The sequence below is a fragment of the Ambystoma mexicanum genome, chromosome 13 (assembly GCF_040938575.1).
Source record: "Ambystoma mexicanum isolate Mex_15411 chromosome 13, UKY_AmexF1_1, whole genome shotgun sequence".
Lineage (NCBI taxonomy): Eukaryota > Metazoa > Chordata > Amphibia > Caudata > Ambystomatidae > Ambystoma > Ambystoma mexicanum.
Window position 1 is genome coordinate 77,091,727 of NC_090938.1, and position 27,922 is coordinate 77,119,648.

Below are 27,922 nucleotides of genomic sequence, written 5' to 3' on the forward strand. Positions count from 1 at the left end.
GAGGAATGGGAGGACAGAGTGGGGGGGGGTCACCAATACTTGGTAGACATGGGTGGGGAGAGAAGAATCAAGATTTCTATGCTGATATGCCGAGATGAAACCACTCGCACCAAAAGCAATGAATATTATTTGGTCGAATTTCGAACATATTTATTTGTGTTTTTTGCACTTTTTTTTCCTTTTTTAATGCGAGGGGGGCACCCCGTGCTCTATATGTCCCCACATGTTTTATGCCCTAATCCAACGCCCGTTTATTGAAAAAAGGTGCGCAAAATCAAACAGTTCGACCCCGAAAAAGTTACTATTTTCGTCCTGGTTGTTTTTTCTTTTTTTTTTGGGATATCGAAACAAGTCCACAACCGAGGATGTCCTAACACGAAGTCTCCAAACTGCGTTTAGAGTAGGGGGCTCTGAAATACTAGTGGGCTTATTTATTCATTTGTTGTTGTTCTTTTGGAAAGCACCAGCCATGAACCCAATAGGTTCACAACTCGCCAACTGAAAGGAGGGGAAAAGATAAGGGTGAGAGGAAGAAGACAAGGGAAGTTTAAACCTTAAAAGCCATGGAAGAGTGGGGTGGGTGTGGGGCAGCATTGCGCTCAGAATAGGAAAGAGTGCCAGGAAGTGCAGGGAAGTGCAACAGCATGGGGATCGTGCATGCCGCGGAGCGTGCAAGGCTCTGTGGAGTCTACGGTGTCCATGGCCATGTGCCAACATCAAAGTCAAAGGCGGGAGTCAAAAGGAAGGCCTTCAAACCTCCTATACAGGAGATCATTCTCCAGCGCCCTCAAGGCGATGAGGATGCTGTGCCGCTCCGGACCTCAGGCATTGTTCTGCATCCTGCATTTCTTTTTCCTAAAATGGTGATGCAAGGAAAAAGGGGATAGCTGATCTTAAGTCCCAAAATGGGCACTGCTTGGCGATCGTCTTTTTTAACGGGCCCGTGTGCAGCCCGCCAGTGGGCAGGGACGATGGCGCACAGAATTTTAAGCACAATCCGGGAAGCCATTGAATAGATCGGGGGTAGGGGGGGCTGATCTGATTTGGTCTTTTGGTATCAGGCCCAGGATCAGCCTGGCAGTCTTACTTTGAATTTCTTGTAATTCATGGACCACCCTTTAGAGATGTTACAGTAATCGCTGCGGGAGAAGACCATCGCCATGGTCACCTATACTTGGTGACACAGGTTTAGCAGGGGTAGGATGGGTAACATCATTTGAAGGTGGTCATGTTACTTTCTACTAATATCTTATATTTCGTTGCAAAGGAGTGCAAGCCCTCAAGAGTAACACTCAAGTTTTCAGCTACTGCCTAAAGGAAGGGGACAACCCCCATGGTGACAGGCCAGGTGAAAGAACGGGCGGGTGGGATGGGAGAGCCAAAGTAAATCATCGCTGGTTTGTTTGACGGCATATAGAGAAATAGTCAATTACCCATTCATTGATAATGGAAAAGCAGGCAGACACAGCAGTAGCATTTTGAGTTGCAATGGCCAGGTAGAAGGCAAACCTTCTGACTGAGTGGCATTGCCATAGGCTTGGAAGGAAGCACAGTAGCGCAGGGTGTTGCTCACTAAATGGCATGGTGGAGCAGCATGGGCAAACTGAAGAATTCCCCAAATGGCAGAGCACTCAGCGTGTATAATGCTTGTTAACAGCGCTGCTCACCCCCACACCCCGCGCCCCCCCCTGGAAACAGTATGATTAGCCCCTTCTGAGCGCAGTCTAATATCTGCAATCTGCGGGTTGTGGGGCTGTAGTAGAGAGTTGCGAGATGACAATAGACCCCCTGGAGTCATGAAAACATACCCCAATCTTGCAATAGGTTTCTTTCAGGATCCGAGAAGCGGCACCAAGTGTGTGCCGTGAAGCAAGACTGAGTGACAGTGCATGAAAGTAAGTGAGCTGCAGAGTGAGAGCGACAGATACACACAAATATATCTTTATATATATATATATATATATATATATATATATATATATATATATATATTCAGTGGAACAACTTTATTAACGAGACCTTATGGTTAAGTTACTCTGATACAAAGCTATGAAATTCAGTGAAAAAACGTTCTTAAAGGGACATTATGGTTACAAGTAAAACCGAAAAACCACAGAAATGTGCCAGTTATGGTAAGCTAAGCAACCATAACTCGCACCACCACAGTGCACTGCTAAGACTAGGACATCAAAGATGAAATCACACATGTCGTTGATGACATTTGATGAATCTGCACAAAAGGGAGAGAGAGGGGTGAGAGAGAAGAGAGAGGGAGGGAGAGAGGGAGAGAAGGAAGCTAGGGGAGGATATGAATGGTCAATGTTTGCATGGCTTGTTCACGAAACAAACTGAACAGAAAGTGAACTCAGAAAGGGTTTGTGAATAAGAATATGAGATTAACAAAAAAGAGTAAAGGTCAAGAATAGCAGAGCTATGAATCAGAGAGAGAAATTAGGACATTGATCCCATGACATCATCAATGTGCCTGAAGGACACATGGCCAATGTGTGCATTCGCTTACACAAAATTCACGTGGCGCCATCGCATCCCATTCTATGTCTTGGGTCCATTGTTGAAGTGTTCTGGATTCTGAGTTCATGATCATGTGACATATTTCCCCAGTCATAACCTGGCTGCCAGTGCACTGGCCACTGTGATAGCGGTCTCCAGTGGAAGACATGGTATGTGACGTATCTCCCCGATCATCACCTGGCTGCCAGTGCACTGGCCACTGTGATAGCAGCCTCCAGTGGAAGATATGGCACGTGACGTATCTCCCCGGTCATCACCTGGGGGCCAGTGAACTGGCCACTGTGATAGCGGTGTCCATTGGAAAATGTGGCATGTGACGTATCTCCCGGTGATCACCTGGCTGCCAGTGCACTGGCCACTGTGATAGCGGCATCCAGTGGAAGATATGGCACGTGACGTTTCGCCTCACCGACCTGGTGCCTTCCTGGTTGCTGCTCTTTTTCCTACTTAAGGCGCCCTCCAGCCTCTTTTCCTTTGCAGCTGGGGAGCAGGTGTAAGTGGATCTAGGTCACCTGGTCTAAGCCCTGCTCACCTGCTGCCATCCTACTTGCCGCTCTTTTCTCTACTTAAGGAGCCCTCCAGCCTCTTTTCCTTTGCAGCTGGGGAGCAGGTGTAAGTGGATCTAGGTCACCTGGCCTAAGCCCTGCCCACCTGGTGCCTTCCTGCTTGCTGCTCTTTTCCCTACTTAAGGAGCCCTCCAGCCTCTTTTCTTTTGGAGCTGGGGAGCAGGTGTAAGTGGATCTAGGTCACCTGGTCTAAGCCCTGCTCACCGGCTGCCATCCTACTTGCCGCTCTTTTCCCTACTTATGGAGCCCTCCAGCCTCTTTTCTTTTGCATCTGGGGAGCAGGTGTAAGTGGATCTAGGTCACCTGGCCTAAGCCCTGCCCACCTGGTGCCTTCCTGCTTGCTGCTCTTTTCCCTACTTAAGGAGCCCTCCAGCCTCTTTTCTTTTGGAGCTGGGGAGCAGGTGTAAGTGGATCTAGGTCACCTGGTCTAAGCCCTGCTCACCGGCTGCCATCCTACTTGCCACTCTTTTCCCTACTTATGGAGCCCTCCAGCCTCTTTTCCTTTGCAGCTGGGGAGCAGGTGTAAGTGGATCTAGGTCACCTGGCCTAAGCACCACCCACCTTTTTAGTCCTGCCTCTGCCTTCCTGCTCTTAACTCTTAGATCAAGGGCGTCTCTCGCCCGGGCATCCAAAGTGAAGGGGAGTCAAAGAAAAGGGCAATTCTTGTTTGGACCTGTTTGGACCAGGAGGATCCAGGGTCCGACCCCCTGCTAAAACAGCAGGTAAGCATGCACCAACATGTGTTTCCTCCCTCTGTCCCCACAGGCCATCCCCACCCTCTCTGGTCCCCCCGTGTTGTTTCCGTGTGCCCTCCCCCTTCCTGCACACACGAGTCTGTCCTGATACATTCTGGTTTCACCATCACCGTCTTGTGGCCAATGCTGATTTTACTATTACGGACTTCATCGATTCACGGTGCGTCACCCTTTCTCATCTCTCATGCTGGACATCCTTTGCATCTTGTACTCATGGTGGACCTGAATCATGCTGTTCCCATCTTCATCTTGTATCCTGGCTTGCAACATTATGTGTTACTACTGACTTCTACAACTGTATTCGCTCTCCCCTCTTGCGCTCTTTTTGACTGCTTACTCTCTGTTCTCTCCTCCCCTCCCCTCTCCCTGTCCTATCACCTCCCCTCCCCCCTTACTTTCTTCTATGCACTTACTCTATCAGAATTGTTCCTGGACCTAGTATGATAGCAACCTCGTCTGTCGCTACAACATCCCCTTACTGCCCCCCCCAGCACTATCTGAAATGTTGTCAGGCCTAGTGCGATAGTCACTTGTTTTGTTCCTCCCCTCCCTTTCTGCACCCATATCCCTTACCTTTTGTTTTTCTCTGTCTCTACCAGAAATGTTGTCAGGCCTAGTATGATAGTCGCTTGTTTTGTTCCTCCCCTCCCTTTCTGCACCCATATCCCTTACCTTTTGTTTTTCTCTGGCTCTACCAGAAATGTCATCAGGCCTAGTACAGCAGTCACCTGTCTTTTTCCATGTCCTTCCCACTCTCCCTTCCTTATCTATGTCTTAGCACTTCCACTATCTGAAATGTTGTCAGGCCGAGTACGATAGTTAATTTCACATCCTTACTGTTCATGGCCTGTAAAAATGTCATTGTATTTTCCCTTGTTACCTCCCTTGCCTTGATGCGCTTTGAAACACATTGTGCATTGGCTCTATATATAAATAAACTATCATATCATATCATATCACCCGGGTGACAGTGCACTGACTACTGTCATAGCGGTCTCCGGTGGAAGATATGGCACGTGATGTATCTCCCCGGTCATCACCTGGCTGTCAGTGCACTTGCCACTGTGATAGCGGCCTCCAGTGGAAGATATGGCACAAGACGTATCTCCCCGATCACCACCTGGGTGCAAGTGCACTGGCCACTGTGATAGTGGCCTCAAGTGGAAGATGTGACACGTGACGTATCTCCCCGGTCATCACCCGGGTGCTAGTGCTCTGGCCACTGTGATAGCGGTCTCCAGTGGAAGATGCGGCATCTGACGTATCTCCCCGGTCCTCACCTGGCTGCCAGTGCACTGGCCACTGTGATAGTGGCCTCAAGTGGAAGATGTGGCACGTGATGTATCTCCCCGGTCATCACCCAGGTGCCAGTGCCCTGGCCACTGTGATAGCGGCCCAGTGGAGGATGTGGCATGTGACGTATCTCCCCGGTCATCACCTAGCTGCTAGTGCTCCACTGGAAGATATGGCATTTGACATACCTCCCTGGTCATCACCGGGGTGTAGGCGCACTGACCACTGTGATAGTGGTCTCCAGTGGAGGATATGGCATTTGACAAATCTTCCCGGTCATCACTTGGGTGCCCCCCCTGTGATAGTGCTCGCCAGTGGAGGATATGACATGTGCCACATCTCCTGGTCATCAGCTGGGTGCCAGTGCACTGGCCACTGTGATAGTGCTCTCCAGTGGAGGATATGGCATTTGCCAAATCTCCCTGGTCGTCACCTGGGTGCCGGTGCACTGGGCGCTGTGATAGCGGTCTCCAGTGGAAGATATGGCATGTGACATATCTCCCCGGTCATCACCTGGGTGCCAGTGCACTGGCCACTGTGATAGTGGTCTCCAGGGGAGGATATGGTGTATGACATATCTCCCCGGTCATCACCTAGGAGGCAGTGCACTGGCCACTGTGATATTGGTCTCCAGTGGAGCATATAGCATATGACATATCTCCCTCGTCAACACCTGGGTGCCAGTGCACTGACCGCTGTGATAGCGGTATCCAGATGGAAGATATGGCATGTGAGATATATCCCGGTCATCACCTGGGTGACTGCTGTAACAGTGCTCTCCAGTGGAGGATATAGCATGTGACATATCTCCCCAGTCATCACCTGGGTGCCAGTGCACTGGCCACTGTTATAGTGGTCACAAGTGGAGGATATGGCATATGACATATCTCACCGGCCATCACCAGGTTGGGAGAGCACTGACCATTGTGATAGTGGTCTCCAGTGGAGGATATGACGTATGACATATCTACCCGGTCATCACCTGGGTGCCAGTGCACTGGCCGCTGTGATAGTGGTCTCCAGTAGAAGATATGGCATGTGACATATCTCCCCGGTCATCACCAGGGTACCAGTGCACTGGCCACTGTGATAGTGGTCTCCAGTGGAAAATATGGCATGTGACATACCTCCCCAGTCATCACCTGGATGCCCCCTGTGGTGGTGCTCTCCAGTGGAGGATATGGCATATGACATATCTCCCCAGACATCACCCGGGTGCCCGTGCACTGGCCACTGTGATAGAGGTCTCCAGTGGAAGATATGGCATGTGACATAACTCACTGGTCATCACCTGGGTACCAGTGCACTGGCCACTGTGACAGTGGTCTCCAGTGGAAAATATGGCATGTGATATATCTCCCCAGTCATCACCTGGGTGCCAGTGCACTGGCCACTGTGATAGTGGTCTCCAGTGGAAGATATGGCATGTGACATAACTCACTGGTCATCACCTGGGTACCAGTGCACTGGCCACTGTGATAGTGGTCTCCAGTGGAAAATATGGCATGTGACATATCTCCCCAGTCATCACCTGGGTGCCCCCTGTGGTGGTGCTCTCCAGTGGAGGATATGTCATATGACATATCTCCCCAGTCATCACCCGGGTGCCAGTGCACTGGCCACTGTGATAGAGGTCTCCAGTGGAAGATATGGCATGTGACGTATCTACCCGGTCATCACCCGGGTGCCAGTGCACTGGCCACTATGATAGCGGCCTCCAGTGGAAGATATGTCATGTGACGTATCTACCCGGTCATCACCCGGGTGCCAGTGCACTGGCCACTGTGATAGCGGCCTCCAGTGGAAGGTATGGCATGTGACGTATCTCCTCGGCCATCACCAGGGTGGCAGAGCACTGACCGCTGTGATAGGGGCCTCGAGTGGAAGACATGTCATGTGACGTATCTACCCGGTCATCACCCGGGTGACAGTGCACTGGCCACTGTGATAGCTGCCTCCAGTGGAGGATATGGCATATGACATATCTCCCCAGTCATCACCCGGGTGCCCCCTGTGGTAGTGCTCTCCAGTGGAGGATATGGCATATGACATATCTCCCTAGTCATCACCCGGGTGCCAGTGCACTGGCCACTGTGATAGCTGCCTCCAGTGAAGGATATGGCATATGACATATCTCCCCAGTCATCACCCGGGTGCCCCCTGTGGTAGTGCTCTCCAGTGGAGGATATGGCATATGACATATCTCCCCAGTCATCACCCGGGTGCCAGTGCACTGGCCACTGTGATAGCGGCCTCCAGTGGAATATGTGGAACTACAGTGAGGCCAATATTCCCGTAGCATTTATATATGTGGGTGGTGTATGCATAGCTCTCAACCATTTGAGTCGCAAAAGCGGGTGAAAACACCCGATTTTGTTTTTGGCGGGTGAGAGGCCCATTGAAATGAATGGGCCTGCAGGAGGCTTGGCGGGTGAGTCCACTCTTAGAAGGCGGGTGACACCCGCCAGAAGCGTGTGAGTTGAGAGTTATGTGTATGTTTAGGACACATTGTATTATCACCCCCGCCCCCCACGCCGCCCCCGCAAGACAGTTCCATCAAATTAAGGGAGAATGAGCCACTATTTTGTCATATGTGAGCTAAAGATGTGGCACGCCATCGCCTGAGCTAGAATGTTCCAGAATAAGATCAGTCAATCCCCAGCTAGGCTGGGCCTGGTGGATTAGCACCCAGTCATCAGAATTGAGTCGCATCGCTTCAAACTGATAATAGAGCTTTGCGATTTCTCTACATCACCGCTTCCTCCCTCCCACTCTTTCTCTCTGCCTTTCTCCCCCCCTCTTTCACACTCTCTCTTTCCCTATTCTCTCACCTTTTCACTCTCTCATCCCCCTATCCCTTTCTCCTTCTCTCTCCTTCTCTCCCTCTCTCTCTCTCTATCGTGCTCTTACGATCACTTCCACTCCCTCTGCATCTCCTGCCCTCTCTCAATCTGACTTCCACGCACTCTCTTTCCACTCTCACTCACCTTCTACTCCCTTTTCCCTCTGTGGCTTTCTTCACCACTCAATCTCTCTCCCTCAAACTCTCTCTCTCTCTCTCTCTCTCTGTCTCTCACCCCTTTCTCTCTCTCTCTCTCTCTCTCTCTCTCTCTCTCCCCCCCTTCCGCCCCCTCTTTCTGTCTCGCTCTCTCTTTTCGCCCCTCTCTCTCCCTCTCCCTCTCTCTCTCTCTGACTTTCTTTTCCTCTCTCACTGTTTTTCCTTATACTTCTCTGCCTGTCTCTCTCTGTCTCTCACCCCCTCTGTATCTCTCTCTTTCACTCTCTTTCCTTCTCTCTCTGTCTCCCCTTCTATCTCTTGCTCACTCTTTCTCTCTGTCTATCCCTCTCAATCTCCCTCACTCTGTTTACACTCTGAGGGCCTGATTCATGGAACGTTTTCCTATGAGATGGCACCATTATAAAGCACGGCCATGAATCAGGCCCTCTGTCTCTCTCTCTCTCTCTCTCTCTCTCTTTCTTTCGCTCTCTTTCTGTCTCTCTCCCTCTCTCTTTCTCTCTCTCTCGCTGTCTCTGACTTTCCCTCTCAGGCTTTCTCACTTTCTTTTGCGCTCTCTCAGTCTCTCTCTCTCTGTCTCTCTCTCTCTCTCTCTCTCTCTCTCTCTCTCTCTCTCTCTCATCCCTCTCATCTCTCTCTCCCCCTCTCTATACCTTCTTTCCCACTCAACCCCTCTCACTCTCTTTCGCTCTGTCTCTGTCTCTCTCTCTTGCACTCTCACTTTCTTTCAATCTCTGTCTCTCTCTCTGTCTCACTCTCTGTCAGTCTCTCTCTCTCTCTCTCTCTCTCTCTCTCCTTCTGTCTCTCTGCGTTAATAGGCGAACAGGCCTCTCCTGATCTCCAAAAGCATGGACCCCTCCCTCACTCCGGTGTTCACAGCAAACCTGTGTCCTTGAACTAACGACCCATCAAGCAATTATGAGAAATACTACCTTTGTTTCATCAATAAATGCACATTGGCAAGACATAGCATGAACAATTAAATCCTGTTAAAAATAGCTGTGCACAGAGCATTTCAAAAAGCCATGGGTGAGCTGGTGGATTGCTATAACCGTGGCAACATTCCCTCGTGAAACCTGCATGCCTGGGGATGGAGGCGCTGTTTGGAATTCCAGCACCTAATATCTGTATGGTCCAAGCCACACTAAACATTAGAGGCGACAGGCTTCACTGGAGCTCGGCACAGCGGCTAATAGCTCTTCTGTCGCCGGGTCACTGATCCAAAGACAATTCTAAGGCAGGACCTATTACCATATCTAAAAATAGCCCAGAGCGCCGCTTTCCAGTGTTGCAGGTTTACTCAAGGGTTGGATTCAATTAAAATACTTTAGGCATGGCTGTATCTCTTTTAAAAATGTACAGTCATTTTCAACTGACAGTCCAAAGTCCAAAAATACATTTTAGAAAACCCACTCAAATGTACAAAAGAAATTCCTTCTGTACCCTGGCAGTTATCAGCTCACCAGGCAACACATGAGCCATAATGATATCTAAATGTATTGGCCACATTGATTTTTTCTGTGAAGTGTCATCGTGAATGGAGGATAGCACAGGGGCAACCCTCTGGTCTTGAAAGATCATGTAGTGCAACAGAGGTTCCAATCCCGGGCCTGCGCCCGGAAACCAAACTCAGGTATGGTATTAGGAACATTATAAAAAAACAATAAATAAATATTCCTTATCTGAAATGTGTTTGATTATGCTGCGTTTGGATGTGAGGCTAGGCTGGTTACTGAAGCTATGCATTAACAAGCTGTGAAATAAAGCATCCAGAAGAGCAAGTCTGAGGGTACTAGCTGGGGTAACCGTCATTGCCCGTGTCCCATTTGAGTGGTGTCTCATGACCCCTGGAGGATGTTGGTCTTGTCCCTACGTCAGCAAGTCTTGCTTCAGTTTGCTCTGGTGTCTCATGTGCCCTGGAGGACGTTGCTCTTGTTCTCTTGTCGGCAAGTCTTGCTTCAGTTTGCTCTGGTGTCTCATGTGCCCTGGAGGATGTTGCTCTTGCCCTCTTGTCAGCAAGTCTTGCTTCAGTTTGCTCTGGTGTCACATGTGCCCTGGAAGACGTTGCTCTTTTCCTCTTATCCTCTTGTCGGCAAGTCTTGCTTAAGTTTTCTCTGTTGTCTCATGTGCCCTGCAGGATCTTGCTCTTGTCCTCATTTCGGCAAGTCTTGCTTCAGTTTGCTCTGGTGTCTCATGCACCCTGGAGGACGTTGCCCTTGTCCTCTTGTCGGCAAGTCCTCTTGTCGGCAAGTCTTGCTTCAGTTTTCTCTGGTGTTTCATGTCCCCTGCAGGATGTTACTCTTGTCCTCTTGTCGGCAAGACTTGCTTCAGTTTGCTCTGGTGTCTCATGTCCCCTGCAGGATGTTACTCTTGTCGGCAAGACTTGCTTCAGTTTGCTCTGGTGTCTCATGTGCCCTGGAGGACGTTGCTCTTGTCCTCTTGTCCTCTTGTCGGCAAGTCTTGCTTCAGTTTGCTCTGGTGTCTCATGTGCCCTGGAGGATGTTGTTCTTGTCCTCTTGACCTCTTGTCAGCAAGTCTTGCTTCAGTTTGCTCTGGTGTCACACGTGCCCTGGAAGACGTTGCTCTTGTCCTCTTATCCTCTTGTCGGCAAGTCTTGCTTCAGTTTGCTCTGTTGTCTCATGTGCCCTGGAGGATCTTGCTCTTGTCCTCATTTCGGCAAGCCTTGCTTCAGTTTGCTCTGGTGTCTCATGGGCCTTGGAGGATGTTGCTCTTGTCCTCTTGTCGGCAAGACTTGCTTCAGTTTGCTCTGGTGTCTCATGCACCCTGGAGGACGTTGCTCTTGTCCTCTTGTCGGCAAGTCTTGCTTCAGTTTGCTCTGGTGTCTCATGTGCCCTGGAGGACGTTGCTCTTGTCCTCTTGACCTCTTGTCAGCAAGTCTTGCTTCAGTTTGCTCTGGTGTCTCATGCACCCTGGAGGACGTTGCTCTTGTCCTCTTGTCGGCAAGTCTTGCTTCAGTTTTCTCTGGTGTCTCATGTCCCCTGCAGGATGTTACTCTTTCCCTCTTGTCGGCAAGCCTTGCTTCAGTTTGCTCTGGTGTCTCATGTCCCCTGCAGGATGTTACTCTTGTCCTCTTGTCGGCAAGCCTTGCTTCAGTTTGCTCTGGTGTTTCATGTGCCCTGGAGGACGTTGCTCTTGTCCTCTTATCCTCTTGTTGGCAAGTCTTGCTTCAGTTTGCTCTGTTGTCTCATGTGCCCTGGAGGATCTTGCTCTTGTCCTCATTTCGGCAAGCCTTGCTTCAGTTTGCTCTGGTGTCTCATGGGCCTTGGAGGATGTTGCTCTTGTCCTCTTGTCGGCAAGACTTGCTTCAGTTTGCTCTGGTGTCTCATGCACCCTGGAGGACGTTGCTCTTGTCCTCTTGTCGGCAAGTCTTGCTTCAGTTTTCTCTGGTGTCTCATGTCCCCTGCAGGATGTTACTCTTGCCCTCTTGTCGGCAAGCCTTGCTTCAGTTTGCTCTGGTGTCTCATGTCCCCTGCAGGATGTTACTCTTGTCCTCTTGTCGGCAAGCCTTGCTTCAGTTTGCTCTGGTGTCTCATGTGCCCTGGAGGATGTGGCTCTTTTCCTCTTGTCCTCTTGTCGGCAAGTCTTGCTTCAGTTTGCTCTGGTGTCTCATGTGCCCTGGAGGATGTTGTTCTTGTCCTCTTGACCTCTTGTCAGCAAGTCTTGCTTCAGTTTGCTCTGGTGTCACACGTGCCCTGGAAGACGTTGCTCTTGTCCTCTTATCCTCTTGTCGGCAAGTCTTGCTTCAGTTTGCTCTGTTGTCTCATGTGCCCTGGAGGATCTTGCTCTTGTCCTCATTTCGGCAAGCCTTGCTTCAGTTTGCTCTGGTGTCTCATGGGCCTTGGAGGATGTTGCTCTTGTCCTCTTGTCGGCAAGACTTGCTTCAGTTTGCTCTGGTGTCTCATGCACCCTGGAGGACGTTGCTCTTGTCCTCTTGTCGGCAAGTCTTGCTTCAGTTTGCTCTGGTGTCTCATGTGCCCTGGAGGACGTTGCTCTTGTCCTCTTGACCTCTTGTCAGCAAGTCTTGCTTCAGTTTGCTCTGGTGTCTCATGCACCCTGGAGGACGTTGCTCTTGTCCTCTTGTCGGCAAGTCTTGCTTCAGTTTTCTCTGGTGTCTCATGTCCCCTGCAGGATGTTACTCTTTCCCTCTTGTCGGCAAGCCTTGCTTCAGTTTGCTCTGGTGTCTCATGTCCCCTGCAGGATGTTACTCTTGTCCTCTTGTCGGCAAGCCTTGCTTCAGTTTGCTCTGGTGTTTCATGTGCCCTGGAGGACGTTGCTCTTGTCCTCTTATCCTCTTGTCGGCAAGTCTTGCTTCAGTTTGCTCTGTTGTCTCATGTGCCCTGGAGGATCTTGCTCTTGTCCTCATTTCGGCAAGCCTTGCTTCAGTTTGCTCTGGTGTCTCATGGGCCTTGGAGGATGTTGCTCTTGTCCTCTTGTCGGCAAGACTTGCTTCAGTTTGCTCTGGTGTCTCATGCACCCTGGAGGACGTTGCTCTTGTCCTCTTGTCGGCAAGTCTTGCTTCAGTTTTCTCTGGTGTCTCATGTCCCCTGCAGGATGTTACTCTTGCCCTCTTGTCGGCAAGCCTTGCTTCAGTTTGCTCTGGTGTCTCATGTCCCCTGCAGGATGTTACTCTTGTCCTCTTGTCGGCAAGCCTTGCTTCAGTTTGCTCTGGTGTCTCATGTGCCCTGGAGGATGTGGCTCTTGTCCTCTGGTCGGCAAGTCGTGCTGCTGTTTGTTGTTGTGTCTCAGAAGTTCTTGATATTGATTTTCGCTTTGCATCAGAAGGAGCTTTTACAGGGGATGTTTATTTTTGCGGCATGCTTCTGTCACTTAATGGCTTCAGCACATTTGGGAAAATGTCCAAGAAAGATTGATTGATTGTGCTCTCTTCTCGTGAAAGAACTTAAGCAAACTGTAACCTTGCCATTTCCCATATTTGGAGTGGCGTGATAAAAAAAATAGTTTTTTATTCCCTTTAAAAATGCTTTAATAAACACTTTCAAACTGTATACAGTTAGGGTGTCATTTCTCCAAAATGCCTGGGGTAGCCGAAGTGACTTCACACGACCCTTGACCTTTGATGAAGTCATTTGACCCCACCCCGAAGTGATATCGTGGGAAGCGATGGAACACAACCTTTCACTCCTTGACAAAACAGGAAGTGGTATCACATAGCATGTTCCTAAGTACACTACAAAAAATATGGTTACAATATCATTATAATGTGATATAGATTTCATACAAGAATGGATTGCCATATTATCATTAGGATCAGTGTGTATAGGCCCACATTACTAAATTACTGTGGATGCAAGCTGACGTCCATGGCCAAATGATAATGATATGTTATTATAAAGTACTTACGCTTAAGTGCTTTAAATAGAATACATACAATATCACCCAACCTGTGTTGGTACTCATTTATCGATCTCAGGAGGATCAAAGGCTGAGTTGAGGTGTTTAAGGACAGACTAAATCAGTGACTCACACCCCAAAGTGTGCCTGAAATAAACCTTTAATGAGGTTAGCAATTATTGTATAGAATTCCAGAAAGACACATTATTTGGTATTCCTATTCTTTCTTATTTAGGGTCACTGCTCAAAGTGTTACACTTGTGGAACCCCCTGTTTTTTTAAGAGGCCTGAACAAGAAAGCCAGTTACTCCTGAAACCAAGAGCCACATGACGCTGGCCACATCACAGGAGCTTACTTTAAAAATATTTTCTTCTGAGTGGTAGCAAGGAGACCACAGGGGTAGCAAGGGCAATCTCATGGGTCCCATTTGCGACCCCTGGCTACCCCTAAATGACATCCCTGTATATAGTAGTAATACATTTCAAAGAAATAACCAACACAACTAACATTTTGCTTCAGACAGTTTTCCAAATGCTGCCTCCTTCTAGTACCTACTGTAGTGAATTGGGGTGAGTATCAGTAAATGAGGGTGTCTATGGAGTAACTTTTTTTCATCCACGCACAGACTACAATCTTTCCCCAGACAAATGAGGAATGCATGCAGAATTTGGTAGCAGTGGGTTCAACGGTGTGGATTTGTATAGCCGGACAAACATACATACATTCAGCTTTATATATAAAGATGACAATATTGTCCTTAATGGAACGGCAGAGAACACATTGAGAAATTATGCAGTAGATACAGTGCGTAGCAAATTGTTTAAAATGTATTTAAATGTGTTATTTCAATCTCCATCAGGTGTGTGATTAAAGCTTGTCGGTGTGATTATTTGTACACTTGTCTGAAGGGGAAAACCAAACTGCATTGCATGAAGATTTTGCAGAACCCGCTATTGACTGACCCGCCTTCTGCGACTCATTGAAGAGATGTCCCCAATTCCATCAGTTAGCCTAAATGTCGCCTCAAAACCTTACAGACGTAATTGACCACTGAGATTTTTAAAAGTAGAAAGCTATCTAGCATCAGTTCCTAACAGATATATTTTGAGAAGACTAACACTGGGCAGCGATCTAGAACACTCATTGAAAAATAAAATACAGTCATAACACCCCAAGATTGACACCGCGGATAAGAGCAGGTCTGATTCACTAGTCTCCAATTCTAAGGCAATAGTAGAGCTACCCATAGTGTCACCATTCTATAGTGACAATGCACAATTTGCTCGCTGGCTAGGATCCAATGAGTTCCCAAAGCAGTATTTCACACGGCTGGCCGACTCACATACGGTGCTTGAACTATAAACTCATCGCCTATCTTGATCAATATACATTGCAATCCATTACTTGCCCTAATATGCTTTGAGCTCATCGGCAGGAGCTACACGGTGATACCAATGGACAAAGCACACTAAATCACTATCGAAATACATTTTCCCAAGAGGCACTCCTGCAACTCGAAGTCCTCTGCTGACAAATGGATAACACAAGCAATTGAACCCTCTCCAACAAACCTCTGCGGTACTTCATCTGTCCATCAACTAAACTCATGCTTGGCCTTGGCGTCTTGGAAGCTTGGAAGGAATTATGAGTCAAGCTCTTCTAGCAGCCTCTACTGAGCGGAACCCCATGATCAATGCTCAGTGCCCAATTGACGCGACTACGCCTGCCGTCCGATTCATGCTCCTGTAGCAATCTGGCCATTCTACCCCTCTGTGTGAAGTCCCTTTTCTAGAAATCTTCGTGATAAAGTTTACATTACCCCGAATACAATACCCTGAACATTTTCAAATTATCTGTAGGCTTTTTCTTGTCAATTTGTCACCATCCATGCACAGTGCACAATTGAGTCTTGAAGCCAAAGTCACATTTCGTAAGTACGCAAAATGAAAAAGGAATGCAAGCTTTCTAAAATTTCCAAAATACAAAGGAGCAAGGTTGACAAGTTACATTTTTATAGCCATGACCCTCAGATATCAATTTGCCATATTCACTAGCACTCTGCTCTTGACTATAAAGTAGAGGTGACCACATGTCAGAGCTTAAATCTGAGGCTTTAGTAGCAAATTTGGAATATACAAAGTGACCTGATCTAGAAGGATAAGAGTGAGAAGACACATGCGACAAACCATAGCATGTTAGGTTGAAGGCGAGGTTCACCAAAGGCCAGTTTGCTCAAAACACTTAGATCAATGCCCATTCCATGCCCGCAGTATAACATAAAACGAGACAACCATCTACCTTTGTTGCCATCAGTTACCAACAGTGAAGACGATGGTGTTGTTATTCATTCAGTGCATCATGAGTGGGTTTTGAGTTATATAGATCAGGATGTCCCTCACTCAATTCAGTAAGTCATGTGTTATGCAATACATCATTTTAAAATGTAAAAGTTAAGAATTTGGTTCCATGTGATCTTACCAAAATGATTTCTAACAAATTAATTATTACAGAACAAAATAATTCAATGAAGCACAAAACTACTTCCTGACCCAAGTCAATTATTCTAATTAGAAAGCATTTTTAAATCTTTCTTTTCACTTGTTCTTTGATTTTAAGAATCCCTAGTTAAGTTAACACATGACATTATGTTCCAAACCTCTATTTTTTGACAATTTGTTTACTCAGAGTTTCCAAAGATCAGGGGTCTGCAACATGTGGCTCTCCAGATGTTTGGGACTGTGACTCCGATAATATGTCACCATTGACTTGCTGGCTAGAGCTGGTCGGAGCTGTAGTACAAAACATCGGGAGAGACAAAGGTCACCAACCCATTCCACGGACCATGGGATATAGCAATTGTCCCACAAATGATTGCCTTTTTTTCAGCTTCCTTGCTCCTTGATTTCTTTTGCTTGCCCTCTTGAGTTTATTGCCTAAAATATTACAATTTTGAAGATACTGTTGGAGAGTTGCTTAACAGTCATACTCAATCATTTTCAATAAACGAATGCCAGCAACTAGCATTCAATCAATCTTCCCATCACCAACTTGTTTCTCCTTATTCTGCTGATGTCTGACCATTCTGACCAAATGTTGGCATTGCATGGCTTATGGTGGAACGACAGCGTTGGCATAATGGACAGTCCTTCAGGTGGGATATGTGATTGGAAACAAAGAAATAACCCATTTTACCTTTTGCGCTCTCCTTTTATCCGCCCGTTGATTTTGGTGGTAAATTCGGCTGAAGTTGGAGACGATGACTGGCACAGGCAGGGCAATGACCAACACTCCACTCAGCGAACAGATGGAACCAAAGATTTTGCCCGCGATTGTCTTCGGCACCATATCACCATATCTAGAGAAATGACAGTATGTTTTTTTGTGAAACAGACCATTGATAACTTTGAGATGCAATACACTTGAAATACTATTCATGATTGAGAAACATATAAATGTCTTTCACTCATCCCGGTCAACTGGATAATATTGTGGATTCATTGATGAATACATCAATAAAAAAAATATAAATGCAAAAAGCTGATAAAAAAATCATTGTTATAATTAGTTTTAAAGTCACAGCTAAAATTCCTAGACAAAATTCGATTTTATTTTTTTACAAAAAAGCTTATTAGAAGAATTATATGTGGGATTCGTTCCATAAAAATTGTATATGATTTGGGACTAGACACCCAATCTCGTAGTGGTATGGTTGGTTGTTATAGGGTAGGTTGAGAAAGTGTAGGTAGAGCTCATTGTAGCAGGAATCATATAAAACACATTTTTAAAAGCCTTGTTTAAATACTACTTGAGTAAATGTTCCAGGGAAGCCTTCAAATATGACATAGCGTGGGTGGTTTCTTTATCACCCTTGAGGATTGGGAAAGTCATTGTTATAAGATGCAGGTGTACATGTCATTCATGGTCAGGTGCTGGTAGAAATTGATTTTGAAGGTTTTGTTAATCTAAAAACAATGAAGCTACATAGACCTGTTGGAGAGTGTACCGGGCGTTATGGGCAATGAAGACAGAATTAAAGACCTGGGCACAGTTACAGTATTTAGCAAGTTGTACAGCCTCCAACACCTGGTATTGCTGAAGGACAAGGTTTATAAAGACATTATAACCCCCTTGCTCTTTCAGGAGAAAGAAAAAAAGAATCAAAAGGGTATGCAAGTAATCCCTTAATAATCCTCTATAAGAGGGGGGATAGCACTGCATACTTTCTTGGGTAATACCCACTCCTGGGTATGTATGGGCCTTTTCATAGTATATAAATCTTCCTGGGTGGACATCCGGAATTGACTGAAAGAACATTACACTATCTACTGCCTGCCTTTCATCTTTGAGGTCCTGGGGCAGCTCCATTTACACCGGGGTGGAGGTGGGGTGCAGTGAGTGGGGCTCCGATCCTCTTGCACGATCAAGCCAGAACTACGTGTTGAATGCGAATGAGGACACAGAGGCTAATACCCAATGTTTCTGCAATCAACCCCCTGTGGATGGTCCTTCCAAACCAGACTGCGCCCATTCAAATTGCCATATAATTTTAAACTGTGGAAGAAGACTGGTAGTTGTTTTCAATGACATTGGACTCCCACAATCACGACTTTCTATCACTCATAGTACAAGGATGCACGCATGCGCGCTTACACACCCACACACACACACACCTTATTGCAGCCAAGGTGTGTATGATCTGTGCATCTTTATAATTAGTCAATAATGCTGCATTCAAAGGGTAACACCAACTGGTAACTACATTTTGCTCAAGTTAAAGACCCAAGTGAAACAAGAGCATTTAATGAGGGCCAAGAGATGCTACCATTGTGCAATCGCCCAACGAGAGGGCATTATCGCTATTAGAACTTTCCACCCAGTGCTTAATAAGTGTTGGGTCTCAAAGTTTTTCTAACACACCCATGACACGTCAGGATGGACAGATGCCCACCCACTGTTGCCACTACCCACTGCTACGCCTCACGCTGTCAACATACATGGGGTTAAAGCTCCATCTCCCACCGGCTTATTGTGGTTGATAGATGTACTCTGTCCCTACTGCAGATGTGTGATTTACAAATACCAATCAAAATACACATAAAATAACATGAGAAAATGTTTTTAAGTGCGTCCTTCAACACAATCATTTACATTTTTCTCTGATTCTGTAGGTGTTTATTATGTGACTGCCAGTTACAACAGTAAAGTTGCCAAAACACCACATCAAAATCAAACTGAGTCTAAGGCAAAAAGTGTCAGGGCTTAGAAACAAGTGCCAGGGCTGAGCACTGGCAAACACCACCACAAATTATGCACTGGTCCAACTCAATGTGCTAAGAAAGTTCTATTTAGAATTAGGAGAGAGAAAGGAGAAACAATGAAATGATGGAACAGGTCTGTTATTGACCACTGTCAATGTGGCATTAAGCCCCCGTTGCAAGGGCTGGAAAGGAGGGTAACGGTCCGACAGCCCAGGTTAACAGCCCAGTCTCTGAACCATTGCCCCCAATTCCAGCCCTCGGAACGAGAGATTAAGGCCACTAGCACCCCGGGCTACCAAAGCAGTAAACCGGGGAACTGAAAAAAAAAGTATTTTTAGTAATTGAACGAGACGCCTCGCGCATCCTGTTGAATGACTGAAAATACTGTCTTAAGATGACCGCCATGGAAAGAGAAGGTGGGCCTCCACATGGACCCCTCTTCCCTTTCAATGGCGGTCTGCAGGTTGCAATGGGGTAAGGTGGGGCTGGGTGCTGCCGAAATAAGTTAAGAGGGGTGGGAGAAATTGAAAAACAAAAAAAAGGGGCTGGAGGGACGGGGGAAGAAGGAGTTGGGGGAGCAGGCCATCAGGTGGCGTGGGAACACAGGATTTCACCGGTGGAGCAAGCCTGCGTTCCTAGCCATCTGATTGGCTGGCTCCCCCTGCCAAGCAGAACAGTTCAAAGTACTTATATTTCTTTAAGTGTCTACATGGGGGTCCGACTAACTAATGTCGGCCACCAGCCGGAGCCCTGGGGGGCTCAAGTGAAGCAAGGGCTTCGGCTCATGCTCCACATGGAAAAAGGGTTCTCTCAGGGGAGGAGCAGCCAGGGCCATTCTTACAGGTGATAAAACCGATCTTTAAAGAAAAGAAAATGGGCCTGCATCAACAGAGCTCGCTGATTTCCTTCTGCAAACATTCTGAACAAGATGGACGCTGTGCAGCACGCTTTACATGTGAGGGACTGTGGAAGCTGCAAGGAGCAGCCCTGTTGTATGGCGGCCCTCATGGCAATCTGCTAGGGCATGATTTACTGGTGAAAACAAGGCGTTGCCAGCTGCTAGGAGCAGAGCCGTGAGAGGCTGGCGTGTCCACTCGCGGCAGCGCCCACTGGAGCGGGCACAGTCTTGCCTGGACCTGTGCACTGATTACGCCTGGAGATGGGGCCACTTGCCGGAATATTACTGGGTCAAGTGACTGCGGCTTTCAATAGCGCGGCCTGACATTCAGTTCTTGAATTGTGGGTAATTGTTTCACGCTCCAGCAGGCACGGCTTAATTGTGGCAGCCTGGAGCTTTTGGATGTTAAATAGAAAATACAGTGCGCTGTAAAGCCTCGCAAGGCGCGCTGCCGAACCCCCGCTGCAGCCAGTGTCGGGCCTTCTGGGCAGGCGCTGGGCAGGCTGGGCCTCTGATGCAACCGGGAGCTGCTGCTTGTCTCCAGATCTGGCACGTGTGATCTTTCCGTTCCATAAAACCCGTGTTTGCAGATCTCAGAGCATTCAATTAACTCTGCATCCTGAGTGGGTATATTCTTAGAACGAGTAGGTGCAGCTCACGGACATGAATCTGGGGAGAGGCCCTGGAAACTGGAAGGTCGCCGAAATCGGTCTCTCTCTCGCCCTCTCTCCCCCTCGTATTCATTTTCTCTCTCCATCTCTTTCATTCTCTCCATCTGTTTCTTATTCTCTCCCTCCCTCTCTCTGCCTCTCTATCTTTCGCATTCTCCCCCTCTCATGTTCTCTCTCTCTCTCTCTCCCCTCTCCCCCTCGTATTCATTCTCTCTCTTCATCTCTTTCATTCTCTCCATCTCTGTTTCTTATTCACTCCCTCCCTCTCTCCGCCTCTCTATCTTTTGCATTCTCCCCCTCTCACGTTCTCTCTCTCTCTCCCCCTTATATTCATTCTCTCTCTCCATCTCTTTCATTCTCTCCATCTCTGTTTCTTATTCTCTCCCTCCCTCTCTCCAGCTCTCTATCTTTCGCATTCTCCCCCTCTCATGTTCTCTCTCTCTCTCCCTCTCTCCCCCTCATATTCATTCTCTCTCTCTCTCTCTCTCTCTCTCTCTCTCTCTCTCTCTCTCTCTCTCTCCATCTCTTTCATTCTCTCCATCACTGTTTCTTATTCTCTCCCTCCCTCTCTCCGCCTCTCTATCTTTCGCATTCTCCCCCTTTCATGTTCTCTCTCTCTCTCTCTCTCTCCCTATCCCCCTCGTATTCATTCTCTCTCTCCATCTCTTTCATTCTCTCCATCTCTGTTTCTTATTCTCTCCCTCCCTCTCTCTGCCTCTCTATCTTTCGCATTCTCCCCCTCTCATGTTCTCTCTCTCTCTCTCTTCCCCCCTTCCCCTCGTATTCATTCTCCCTCTCCATCTCTTTCATTCTCTCCATCTCTGTTTCTTATTCTCTCCCTCCCTCTCTCTGCCTCTCTATCTTTTGCATTCTCCCCCTCTCATGTTCTCTCTCTCTCTCTCTCTCCCTCTCCCCCTCATATTCATTCTCTCTCTCCATCTCTTTCATTCTCTCCATCTCTGTTTCTTATTCTCTCCCTCCCTCTCTCCGCCTCTCTATCTTTCGCATTCTCCCCTCTCATGTTCTCTCTCTCTCTCTCTCTCTCTCTCGCCCTCTCCCCCCCTCGTATTCATTCTCTCTCTCCATCTCTTTCATTCTCTCCATCTCTGTTTCTTATTCTCTCCCTCCCTCTCTCCGCCTCTCTATCTTTCGCATTCTCCCCCTCTCATGTTCTCTCTCTCTCTCTCTCGCTCTCTCCCCCCTCATATTCATTCTCTCTCTCCATCTCTTTCATTCTCTCCATCTCTGTTTCCTATTCTCTCCCTCCCTCTCTCCGCCTCTCTATCTTTCGCATTCTCCCCCTCTCATGTTCTCTCTCTCTTTCTCTCCCCCTCGTATTCATTCTCTCTCTCCATCTCTTTCATTCTCTCCATCTCTGTTTCTTAATTTCTCTCTCCCTCTCTCTGCCTCTCTATCTTTTGCATTCTCCCCCTCTCATGTTCACTCTCTCTCTCTCCCCCGCATATCCATTCTCTCCCTCCATCTTTCATTCTCTCCATCTCTGTTTCTTATTCTCTCCCTCTCTCCGCCTCTCTATCTTTTGCATTCTCCCCCTCTCATGTTCTCTCTCTCTCTCTTTTTCTCCTTATTTTCTCCCTCGTATTCTCTCTCTCATTCTCTCTTTCCAATTTAACATAACTCTTAGACTCTGTACAGCAGCTTCTCTCTCTATAAATCTCCTTGTGTCCTATTCCTGTGTTCCACGTTCACTCTCCCTCTTGGCTTTCTTACCTTCTCCAGCTCGCTTTCTCTCTCACATAGTCTCTATTTTTCACTTTTAATTCACGTTCCCTTACTTGTTCTTTCTCACATCTCATCCCTTTGCTCTCATTCTCTCTTTTACTCCCTCTCTGCCTCTCCTTTGCTCACTCGTTTGCCCTTCATTTCCTTTCTTTCTCTCTCACACACACCTCTCTGACTCTCCTGTCCTCTCTCCCTCCCATACTGTTCCTCCCTATTCTCTCTCTTTCTCTCTCACACACACACTCCCTCACACTCACTCTCTTGTCCCCGCCCCCTCCCTCACAAATGGATGAACACTAACAGCTTCATAGTCAACCCGGGCAAGACGGAAATCATGATTATATCCAGAATCGAAGGAAGCCACCAGTACACCCCATGGCCAAGAGCACCAGGAACAGCACCCACACCGTCCAAAATTGTCAAAAACCTTGGAATCCTAATGGACAGCGAGCTAACCCTAGAACTGCAAGCTAACACGATAATCAAGAAATGCTTCTTCGAAAGACACGATCTACCGTTCCTCTCCTTCACGCACAAAACACTGGCCTCCCTCTCCCTCATCATGACCAGGATAAACTACGCCAACAGCCTATACCTCGGAATGCTGGATTATTTACTGAAGAAACTGCAACGTATACAGACCGTAGATTCCACTTCTCCTCAAACTCTCGCAAAGGAGCCACATCACTCCAGCGCTAAATATGCTAGACTGGCTGCCAGTCAAAAAACAAATTACCTTCAAAACAATGTGCATAACACACACAGCCATCCACGGCCATGGAACAGAATTCATACAAAAGGAAATCACAATTTACCAGCCAACCAGAACACTCAGATCCAGCGACTTCCACCTAAATCCTAAACCATACTCCGTTAACAGCCTTTGCTGTGTTTGGACTTGTTCATTTGCACTTAAATGTACCCTTCTCTTTCCTCCACCTGAACATTACTCCTTCCTCCCCGCCCTGCATGCCCCTCCTCCTGTCACTGCACTTGCACGCTCTGAATTGTCTCTAGACCTAGCAGGAATGTTTTTGTTTATCTCTTCCCCTGGTTTACCCCTTTATTTCAATCCCCCCGTCCCCCTGTCCCCTGATTTATGTCACTGCACCTGTACGCGCCGAATGTCTCAAGACCGAATAGGAACATTATTGTTTTAGTATTTTTCCTGTACCAACCCTTCCCTTATTTTGATGCCCTTTCAAACCCCAATTTTGCTGTATAGGCGCATTATAAATACCCTGTAAATAAATAGAAATATTAAAAAAATGTGCCACAAGCAGCCAGAATGAAGGGGGTACGACAGGATATTCCCCCTAACCAACCTCATCCCTCTGCATACAACTCTCAAACTATGAACTAAACACCCACACCTCTACAACACAACAAACCGCACACACTTCACTACACTGCAACAACGAAACAAACCACACATAACCTTGCACAACAGCACATGATGGCTACGGATGGAAAGTTCACACCTACACTCAGCAAACGGTGTAAACCAAACAGAAGCTACCAAGAGCACATCACCGCTCTCTTGCTCTTTTGTCCCGCTCAGCCCTACTAACTTACCACCCACACCTTACCCTCTGGTTTACAGATCCGCCAGAGTGCCAAGGGACCACGCAGGTGGTAATAGGGCACGGTATAAAACACCTTTAACATAGCATAACATAACTGTGTCCTCCCCATTCTCTCTCCCTATGTTCACAATGAGAGCTGTGCGCAGGAGGAGGGCCGTCCTGCATGACCAAGGGCCTTGCAGGCCGGCCTCTCTACATACATCAGCATTATATATGCACTGAACAGGGGTGCTGAGTACTGGGGTGCTCCAGGGCAGCTCCACAGAAAAGCCACTTTCAGTAAATGTCCCTTTACTTGCAATAGGACTTCCTAAAAATCTGTCCACCGGCACAAAACCCCATACATCCCATAATTCGGCTCTCCTGGCAACAAACACATTAATATACACTGACACCCTGTGCCCTTGGGGGTAGAGGGATCACTTTTCAGGTGGTGGCCCAAATGGGAGGGATCTCATATGCAATGAACTTATACTTAAGGACATGAAGAAGCAACACAATCAAAAGAAACGCTCGTGCTCTGCATGAAGGCTTGTATTCTAGGTTCTGTAAAGCAAACCCAGTCTTTGTGCACAACACACTGCCCCTTTCTTTTGCCACTCCAAAACGGGACCCAAGAAAAAACCGAGAAGGGAGTGACTCACTCCATGAGCAGGTGATGCACTCTTGGGGAAGCCTGCCACCCTCAATGTAGCCTGTGAGAGGGCGAAACCTAAGGACCAACGGTGCACCTTAGACCAGTTGTTCTGGTCGTCCATCTGCCCTCAGGAAAGCTATCACACGTGTGTGCACTTGACACAGGCGCCCTTGAAAACATTTACGCGAGCCTGGCCCTTGTTGTTCATGTTAACAGCTACAGAACACTCGCAAAAGACAAGTCGAGAACGCACGCCCTCGGGCAGCAGGCACCAGCTGTTACCAACCTGAAGTTAGTCTGGGCAGCAAGACAGGCATCTGCATTCATGACTGAGTGCACCTGGGACCAGCCCCAGCTGCCACCCCCAACGCCTGTAGTCTGGTACATAGCTCAACAGCCTTGCCATTGGACCGGCGTGTTTCACTTCCGACCCTCAATGGCAACATTTGCATCGGATTGTCACCATCTCACATTGTGCCCTCCCAGAGGTGCGCTGACCCTGGAAGCCCACCGTGTCACGGGGACAGGTCGGTCTGCCCGCATCTTCATGCAACCTGATATGACCCCTGTAACCTCCCTGGGGGGCAGGAATTGTATGCCAGATGGCACCCTATATCTCCCGGAGCGGTGACGTCCAGCCACCTGGACCTTTCACCACAGCATTCTTTTCGGGTGAGGGAAAGACCCTTAGCCAATATTCTACCCCTCCTCCCTTCGCCCCTTATCCTTGCCACATCCCCCAACCCTTATTCTACCATCCCCTATGCTCTTAACCCCCCCCCCCAAATATACAGCAGCAAAATTCAGTCCACGATCCCACCTAGAGGCGTAGACAGGGTAATGCCTGAGCGGGCAAGGCCCACCCAAAATCTGCAAATGCCCACTCAGCAGCTCTGTGTGGGCATTTACAGGTGTTAATGTCACTGCGGTCGGCCAAACTTCACCAGCTTCAGGCCCCACTTGTTAAACAATCCTGGCTACGCCGATTCCCACTGCAAAATACCGTCAGTCGGCTGGGGCCCTACTATATCTCACCTCACAAAGCTACCGTACTTGGCTGGAAGGGGTACAAATCAGGGGGCTAAGAGCTGAATTTAATAAATAAATACATAGCAAGTGCCGGATAAATAAATAAACCCACCCACAGCTCAGAGAGTACCGCCCGTCCTCCAGAGAGCGAAGACCCAGAGGTAGCGGTTCTCCCCTGGTGAGCAGGCACTCCCTCACCTTCCAGCTGCACACAACCACAAATTGGGAGAAGAGTCACGTCCTCATAGTGCCAAAGTCAGAGGAAGGCGACAGGGCCTCACTCGTGCGGGCCCATCAGCCCTTCTGACATTCCCCTCCGCTATGATTTTGGGTCCCCTTGTGCAGACAACAGAATATTTTTAAGCAGTGAGTATACGGCTGACTCGCCGACTTGAACTTCACATGTCACATGTTCTCCACTTGTGAAAGGTTTATCATCTTTCCATATATATATATATATATATATATATATATATATATATATATATATATATATATATATATATATATATATGTATATTTGCATTTGTTTGTGAAGCTGGGGCAGAACTTCAGAGAGAATCACTGTGATTCAGGATAAAAAGAGTCGCCAGAGAATTACATAATTGGGGTGCTTTACAAAAGGATTAAGCATTCAACAAGTAGGAGCAACTGGTACAGAAAACAAATATTACGCACTGTGGGGCCGATTCATGGAATTATGCGCAGAAATCGTGCAAGGGCTGCACGCCGAAAAAGGTGACTGTGCAAGCCTGCGCGATTAAGAAAATTTGCATATACCGCATACTCATGGAATTGTTTCTGCAAAGTAACTGTATACGCACACCTACGTTACATCGGATCTCTGATTGAGTGCACGCACCACAAAATCCGACATGCAATCCCACCTGCTGAAAATCCTACGCGCAAGTGTACGTACGCCAGCCTTCGGGTGGCGGATCCTATGAAGGACATGCATGGGCATTTCCCAGCTGCGACGTTGCATGATCAGTTACATGGTTACGTCTCTTGCCGAGCAACAGTGGGCGTGCGAGGGACTGCCTGCAGGGCGCCCCATGGAACCCCCACTTCTTCGCAAGTAATTCTCCATTTCTTGTGTTGCACTTCCTTCCCAGCCCTCTGCACAGGCCCCGCCCACTCTCTGCTCAGAGTCTCGCGCAAGACCCTCAACGGCTCGCAGAGGCATGCCAGGCCAACGTGAAAGCCATGCAAGTCCAGAAAAAGTGCAGCACATTTGATTCCATGAATGAGTTGCGCACGGAGATTGGGTTCAAGTAGCCTATTTTCTGTGCTATAAATTCTTTGAATCGGCACCAGTGAGGAGAAATAGACAGTTATTTATATGTAGTTGAAATATACATATTTACAATAAAAAGAGAGGGGATTGGAGAAGTGCTCCAAGGACAGAGGAGGTGAGGAGTGTCTTTTTTTGGCAGTCGGGTAGGCTTTCAGTACCATTTGGATGTTGGACTGGTTGTAGTGATTTAAATTGCAGGGGAAAGGGTTTTCCAATTAAGGGGGGCCAGAAAAGCAATAGAACAGAAGTTAGAGGTGGCCCAAAGGTGGTAACAGAGAGTTTCAGTTGGGAGAGGAACAACGGGTGCGAATAGGGGGGGTGGGGGGTGATAGAGTGCTCCAGATAAGTAGGCCCGAAGTGTGGATAGATTAAAACAATTAGGAGGAATTTGAAGAGGGGAAGGGTTGCATAGCGAGTCAGCCCACATGAAAATGGTGAGTTGAGGTGGGAGAGGAGCAGAGGTATCTGCGCAAATGCCAGCTGTGCAATAATGAGTATTGATGGGAGGGGCAAATAAAAGAAAAAATGTAGGGAGAAAATGAGAGAACAGAGAGTGAAAGAGAAAAAGAGATGAGAGAGACAAAATATGCAAAACAAGAAGAGAGAAGAGGGGGAGAGAGAGAGAGAAGGACAGAAACGAAATATACACAGAAAAAAGAGAGAACAGAGAAGAGAGAGAGAGCAAGAGAGATAGAGGGAGAGGGAAGAGAGAGACAAAATATGTAAGACAAAGGCACAGAGAGATAAGAGAGAGAGAGTGAGAGAGAGAAGAGCGAGAGAAGAGAGGGAGAGAGGGAGAGAGAGAGAGATAGAGAGAAGAAAGACAAAATGTGTAAAACAAAGAGAGCGAAGAGCCAGAGGGCCTCATTACGACATTGCCGGTCCGGAAACAAGGGTGCTGGTAAGCTAACGAGCACCCTTGTTTCTGGACCGGCAAATTACAAGATTGCCTGGCAGGCCGCCGCACCCGACAGGTCTGACCCTGCAGGGCACAGCATCCACGGAAGGCAGCAGACTCTTCACAAAGCGCCGGAATGTTACGAGTCCGGCAGCAACCCGCCAATAGCACCAGGTGGGTTACCGCTGGACTCCTAATGAGGCCCAGAGAGAGAGAGACAGAGAGAGAGCTAGAGAGAGAGAGAGAGCTAGAGAGAGAGAGAGAGAGATGGAGAGAGAGAGAGAGCGAGACAGAGAGCGAGACAGAGAGAGAGAGAGAGATGGAGAGAGAGATGGAGAGAGAGATGGAGAGAGAGAGAGAGAGAGAGAG

At 47.8% G+C, this 27,922-nt stretch overlaps 1 protein-coding gene across 3 annotated transcripts in view; it reads right to left on the bottom strand.

The window, feature by feature from the left end:
- Window positions 1-27,922, bottom strand: part of KCND3 (potassium voltage-gated channel subfamily D member 3) — a 952,509-nt gene that overhangs the window by 278,561 nt on the left and 646,026 nt on the right. For all 3 annotated transcript variants that reach the window (XM_069633321.1, XM_069633320.1, XM_069633319.1), the window contains exon 3: window positions 16,729-16,891. In XM_069633321.1, coding sequence (XP_069489422.1) covers window positions 16,729-16,891 — 163 coding nt within the window. The remainder of the gene's footprint in view (window positions 1-16,728; window positions 16,892-27,922) is intronic.